Source organism: Microtus ochrogaster, chromosome 2 (genome assembly GCF_000317375.1).
Source record: "Microtus ochrogaster isolate Prairie Vole_2 chromosome 2, MicOch1.0, whole genome shotgun sequence".
Lineage (NCBI taxonomy): Eukaryota > Metazoa > Chordata > Mammalia > Rodentia > Cricetidae > Microtus > Microtus ochrogaster.
In genome coordinates this window covers 31,898,535-31,905,191 of record NC_022010.1, presented here as the reverse complement: position 1 = coordinate 31,905,191, position 6,657 = coordinate 31,898,535, and the positions used below count along the sequence as shown (strand labels likewise).

The 6,657-nt window shown below is 47.3% G+C and overlaps 1 protein-coding gene across 8 annotated transcripts in view; it reads right to left on the bottom strand.

Moving 5' to 3' along the window:
- Positions 1-6,657, bottom strand: part of Fry (FRY microtubule binding protein) — a 382,290-nt gene that overhangs the window by 17,745 nt on the left and 357,888 nt on the right. For all 8 annotated transcript variants that reach the window (XM_026785214.1, XM_026785202.1, XM_026785180.1 and 5 more), the window contains 3 exons: positions 5,979-6,145; positions 4,545-4,734; positions 333-482 (listed from right to left, as the gene is read on the bottom strand). In XM_026785214.1, coding sequence (XP_026641015.1) covers positions 333-482; positions 4,545-4,734; positions 5,979-6,145 — 507 coding nt within the window. The remainder of the gene's footprint in view (positions 1-332; positions 483-4,544; positions 4,735-5,978; positions 6,146-6,657) is intronic.

Below are 6,657 nucleotides of genomic sequence, written 5' to 3'. Positions count from 1 at the left end.
GGCTTTGGAGCCTGTCCTGGAACTAGCTCTGTAGACCAGGCTGGTCTCAAACTCACAGAGATTCGCCTGCCTCTGCCTCCCGAGTGCTGGGATTAAAGGCGTGCGCCACCATCGCCCGGCTGGAGGTATTTTTAAAATGGGCCAATCCAATGGCCTGAGTTTGATCCCTGGAACCCATGGTGGAAGGAGAGAATTAAGTTGTCCTCTGACCTCTGCCCATGAGCATGTGTGCAACCTCATGTGCATGTGTGTGCACCCCTCACACACATGCACTATAATGATAAACCCCACACAAGCATGCTACCCCACCAGAGCAGGGCAAGGACACTCACAGTCTCAGCATCCACGAACAGTGTAGGGCATTCAGAGCAGGAGGTGAGCATCTGGGAAGAGCTGACAAATTTGGACCCGATTCCCCTAAGGTTATCTCCAAGGTAACTGGCTGCATCACAGGTTAGGAAGCAGAACCTCTTTTGAATATTCTGCAAGGCAGGAGAGGGATCATTAGCAAAGGCCAAGGTCAACTTGTATACTGGAAAACAACTACAATTTTTTTTTGTGTGTGGGACAGAACTTTAAAATAATTTGGGGCTTGGTGGTAAAGACCTATAATCAAGTACTTAGGAGGCAGAGGACCAGAAATTTGAGGCCAACCTGTAGTACATGAGAAAATGTCTCAAAAAATAAATAAAAAAGAAAAGAAAAAGAAAAAATGGGGTTCGAGAGATGGCTCAGCAGTAGAGAGCACACATGCCACTCTTGCCCAGAACAAAGTTGGATTCCTAGTACACATGCTGGGAAGTTCACAACCTCTTATAATCCCAGATCCAGGGGAACCAGAGGGAACATTCACCAACAGAAAAAAAATATGTGTGACGAACCCACAGGCTACATCATCCTACATGGAGAAAAACTGAAAGCCGCTCCATTAAAATTGGGAAGGAGACAGAGCTGTCACCTGTCCCCATGCCTTTTCAATACCCTGCCTGAAGCACTAGCCAGAGCAACATGACAAAAGAAGATTAAAAGGCCACAACAGAAAAAGAAAAAGTCAAACTATTGCTATTGAAGATGATGTGATAAGCCAGGTGGTGGTGGCACGCACCTTTAATCCCAGCACGCGGGAGGCAGAGGCAGGTGGATCTCAGTGAGTTAGATAAGAAATCCCCAAAATTCTACCAGAGAACTGGAAATGATCAATACTTTTAGCAAAGAAATCCTAAAAAGACCTCAGCTAGCCAAAGCAATCTTGATCAAAAGAATACCACTATAGGGATCGCCAGTCAAGAATTTGAGCTTCAGCTGGGCGATGGTGGCGCACGCCTTTAATCCCAGCACTCGGGAGGCAGAGGCAGGTGGATCTCTGTGAGTTCGAGACCAGCCTGGTCTACAGAGCTAGTTCCAGGACAGGCTCCAAAGCCACAGCGAAACCCTGACTCGAAAAACCAAAAAAAGAAAAAAAAAAAAAAGAATTTGAGCTTCAGGGCTGGAGAGATGGCTCAGTGGTTAAGAGCACTGACTGCTCTTCCAGAGGTCCTGAGTTCAATTCCTAGCAACCACATGGTGGCTCACAATCATCTGTAATGAGATCTGGTGCCCTCTTCTGGCCTGCAGGCATATATGCAGGCAGAATACGGCATACACAATAAATAAATAAATAAATAAATAAATAAATAAATAAATAAATAAATAAATATTTAAAAAATTTGAGCTGCAGTAATAGAAACAGGTAGACCAGTGGAACAGAAAAGAAAACCCAAACATGAGTACATGTAACCACAGACATGTGGTATTTGACAGAGAGGTCAAAGATACACACCGGGAAAAGACAACATCTTCAACAAATGCTCCCGGGAAAACTAGATATCCACATGCAGAAGAATGGAATTAGATCCATGTCTACCACACTGCACCAAAAATCAACCCCAAATGGGCCAACAACATTACTGTCAAACCCGACGTGCTGAAAGTTCTAGAAGGAGAAACAGGCAGTAAGCTCCAGGACATGGCTGTAGGAAAGGCCTTTCTGGATAGGACGACATCCACTCAGGGACTAAGGTCAACAACTGACCAAGGGAACCCATGGAACTAAAATGTTCTGTACAGCTAAGGAAACTGAGTGAAGGGGAGGCTCACAGAGTGGGAGAGAATCCTTGCCAGCTATACATCTGATAGAGGATTAACATTCAGACGATACAAAGAACTACCCCAAACAAACCAGAGTCACGAAAACAAACGACCCAATTAAAAAAGGGTTATGGATCGGAATGGAGAGTGTTTGTTTTGGTGTTTTGAGACAGGGTTTCTCTGTGTAGCCCTGGCTGTCCTGGAATGTCTACAGCACAACTCTACACTGAGGTTCACAGTCCATATGTCTACAACCCCTACAGCCGAGGCTCACAGTCCATATGTCTACAGCACAACCTCTACAATGTGGTTCACAGTTGATTTTTCTACAACATAATCTCTACAGCTGAGGCTCAGAGAACATCAAGGAAAAAGGGTGGGGACACTGTCAGAACCAGAACATCAGGACATCTGCCATGAGATAGTGCCTTCTAGGTATATCAGGAACATTTCAACAATATGGTCACCTATACATGACCTGCACAGAGACAACACTAATTACCTGACATGCCAATTAAATGGGGAAAATCTTAAAAGGCCCTACCCCTAGACGAAGAGCTATGGGCAATCAATGGCTGCTGAGCAAGGAGAGATGAGTCTTCTCCAGGGATGGGCTCCTAGATAGGTCATCCAGTCCCAGGTGGTCAGCCCTAAACACATGTCCATACGAGCCATACTTAACAAATGCAGCGGGTTGTATTTATATATGTGTATACATGTGCGTATAATTACAGAAGAGATCATGAAGTTGCGAGGGAGTGGGGGGCATGGGTGGAGTTGAAATAAATACAATACTTGTTGTGGTTTGGATAAGAATGGCCCCATAGGCTCATAGATTTGAATGTTTGGCTACCAGGGAGTGGCACTAATAGGAGGTGTAGTCTTGTTGGAGGAAGTGTGTCACTGGAGGTGGGCTTTGAGGTTTCAAATGCTCAAGCCAGGCCCAGTTTCCCACTCTCTTCCCGCTAATCAAAATGTAGAACTCTCGGTTCCTTCCCCAGCACCATGTCTGCCTGCATGCTGCTATGCTTCCCACCATGATGACAATGGACTAAACTCCTGAACTGTAAGCCACCCCAATTAAATGTTTTCCTTTATAAGAGTTGCCGGGGGAGCTGGAGAGATGGCTTAGAGGTTAAGAGCACTGCCTGCTCTTCCAAAGGTCCTGAGTTCAATTCCCAGCAACCACATGGTGGCTCACAACCATCTGTAATGGGGTCTGGTGCCCTCTTCTGGGCTGCAGGCATGCACACAGACAGAATATTGTATACATAATAAATAAATATTTAAAAAAAAAAAGAGTTGCCGGGTTGCTGTGTCTCTTCACAGCAATAGAAACTCTAACTAAGACAGTACTTTTGTATGTAGCTCTCAAAAAGTAATAAAATAAATGTTAAAAAGAAAAAAAATTATCTCATTCTGTAGTCCCAGGGTAGCCTGGAACTCACTGTGTAGCCCAGGTTATCCCCAGTCTTGCAACAACCCGCCTGCCTCTGTGTCCCAAGGCAATACCTTGCCTGGTATTAAAAAACATTTTCAACCATTATGAAATATTCAGTGTGTGTTCTAAGGAAAAGGAGAGGGGTTCAGAGACACCAGAGTAGGCAAGCTAAAGATCCCCTTAATGGTCCCGGTGCCATGTGAGTTGGCCGTGTTTTGTCAACTTGACACAAGCTCCAGTCATTCGGGAAAGAAGGAACCTCCATCGAGAAAATGCTCCCACTAGACTGACCTGTAGATGAGGATATGGGACATGTTCTTGATTAACTACTGATGAGGGGAGGGCCAGAGCTTTGTGGGTGATGCCAACCCTGGGCAGGTTGTCCTGGCTTACATTGAAAGAGCAGGCTGAAGCCGGGCGGTGGTGGCGCACGCCTTTAATCCCAGCACTTGGGAGGCAGAGGCAGGCGGGTCTCTGTGAGTTCAAGGCCAGCCTGGTCTACACAGGGAGTTCCAGGACAGGCTCCAAAGCTACAGAGAAACCCTGTCTCGAAAAACCAAAAAGAATGAGCAGGCTGAGCATGGGACAGGGAGCAAGTCGGTCAACAGTGTTCCTCCACGGTCCTGCTTCAGTGCCTGCCTTGGCTTGCCTCAAGATGGGCTGTCAGCTGCAAGCCAAATTAACCGTTTCCTCCCTAAGGTGCTTTTGGTCATGGTGTTTTATCACAGCAATAGAAACCCTAACCAAGACACCGTGGTTTCTTATCGTTGAGAACACCAACAAAGAAAAAGTGTAGCTTATCCCACTGCCACAATCCTTTCATGGCAGCCGACCTGAAACCACTTGAGTCCAACCTCTTCACAAGGGCCAGGCAATAAAGGCCGAGCAGAAGCGGTGGGTGGAGGAACCAGTCTCTAGAGGAGGAGATAGCGACACAGCCGTTCAGCTGTCCTCAGGATGCTCCCTGAGCCCATACCTTAAACAGAGAGGAGAACACGTGAAACGTATACACGGCGCAGGAGCCGTCTGAGTCACACATGAGTTGGTTAATGTGGCTGCGCCAGGCCTCCTCGGCGTCATCACAGGCGGCCGGCTGAAAGGCAGCGAGGATGGCCGAGAAGAAGGGCGAGGGAGGCGGGGACACACCCCTGTCACCTTCTCCAAAGCTGGAAAACACGGAAACCACCACATCAAAAAGTGCCAGCTTCTTGTACCCAGCTGTGCAAATTCACCACCCGAGAGTCAGCCTGCTGAGGTGGCTGAGTGGGTCCTTCATTCCCTTCAAGGGCCCTCTGGGGAACTGGCTTTCTTTAGGTTCGGAGAAAATAGACTTTATACCTCTGGTATTTCTACAATTCCTCTTTTTGCCTTTTTGCTTGGGGTTGATGGTATATAGCCTTGGTTGGTCTGAAACTCACTATGTAGACTAGGCTAGCCTTAAACTCACAGAGATTTGCCTGCCTCTGACTCCTGAGTGCTGGGATCAAAGGAGTTCGCCTCCAGGCCTAGTTCTTTCATTCCTAATTCTTTTGCACAGGCCTTTTATCTCTTCTACCCCTCAGCAAGCCCTTGCTCTCCCAGGGGCCAGGCCTCAGACCCAACTTCCGTCCCCAGCTCCTCATGACCATTCTTCTACACTTCGCACGCAGAACCAGTTGAACTGGATGCTGCAAATGTGTTCCTGATGCAGACAGGCAATGGACGCATGTGCGTAAATGCTCAGAATACTCAGGGATGGGGAGGGCATGGCAGGAATGAAAGAAAGAGAAGACAGAATGAAGAAGGCGGACTGGAGGAAGGCAAGGGATACACGTGCAAAGCCTGCTCTTTTCAGGGTGTTCCCTAGGCTTTTTCTTTTGGTGGTTAGAGTTCCCTGTCTAGCCACAGGCTGTTACTTAGGTGTCATTTTCAGCATCCACAAATGCCAATATAAAATTGCAACTTTGTTCTAAAGCTGATCCAAACAGCATTAGAATCTGTGGGCTCACTGCAGACACCGAATTGATGCCCGGTTCAATGTCTTCATCTATCCCACCTTCTCTTTGTGCTTGTGTATGTTACTGCTCTCAGAGGCATCAGCCACTCACTTAAGAGGCAGTAATTTAGCTTGTAAAGAGCCCCTTGTCCATGTCTTTCAACTCTAAAAAGAATTCGTTCTCAAGCTTTTCGTATTTTGCTTATCTTCAAAGCTTCGTGTCCCCCGGGGCCTTTTTTGGCTTTTCATTGCTCTCTAGCCCTATAAATTCCTGCACGGCCATTCTTTCTTGGTCCCATGGAAAGCCCCACATGGATGATTGCCAGGTTCCCTGTTGGGACCGGTGGCTTTAGACTCAAGCTAGTAAGTAGCTTGACTGCCACACACTGTGGCATGGCACGCTCTTGCCTCCCATCTCGCCAAGGGCTGCCTTGCCTTGCAAGGGTATACTGGTCCAGACCCTGATTGCCTTTCTCTTCTGCCTCAGTCATGTCCAGGCTGAAGCTGTCACTGCATTCAAAAGCTGCTGGGAGCTCATTGATGGAACTCGAGAGGTCATCTTCCTGCACGGTGGTGTCCTCCTCTTCAGGGGCAGCTTCAGCCTGCAGTGACAAAATTTTAAACCCCAACATCTGAGAATGTGTAGTAGAAAGCTGGATCCACTGAGGCAGAAATCAAATCCTTAGAGGGACGGAAGTGGGGACATTTACTTTCTAGAACTGCATCCAGAAACTCTCTCTGAAGTATCCTTTCTCTACTGTCTGCCGTCCGGTCTCTTCCATAATCACCCCTAAGGGGCTCGGGAGATTATTACATTTGATCTGTGTCCGTACTGTACTAGTGCTAACTTTGACACGGTCAGAGAAACACCTCCCTTCCCTTGTCCACTTTCCATGTTTACAGATTAGCAACCTCTGCTTTACGTGCAAAGTATTTGCTCAATGTCAGGTTGGCCATTAGGGTGAGAGCGGCAAGAGAATCTACCGCCTTTGTATTCATAAAAACTCAGCACTCCGGGGATGGAGAGATGGCTCAGTAGTTAAGAGCATTGCCTGCTCTTCCAAAGGTCCTGAGTTCAATTCCCAGCAACCACATGGTGGCTCACAACCATCTG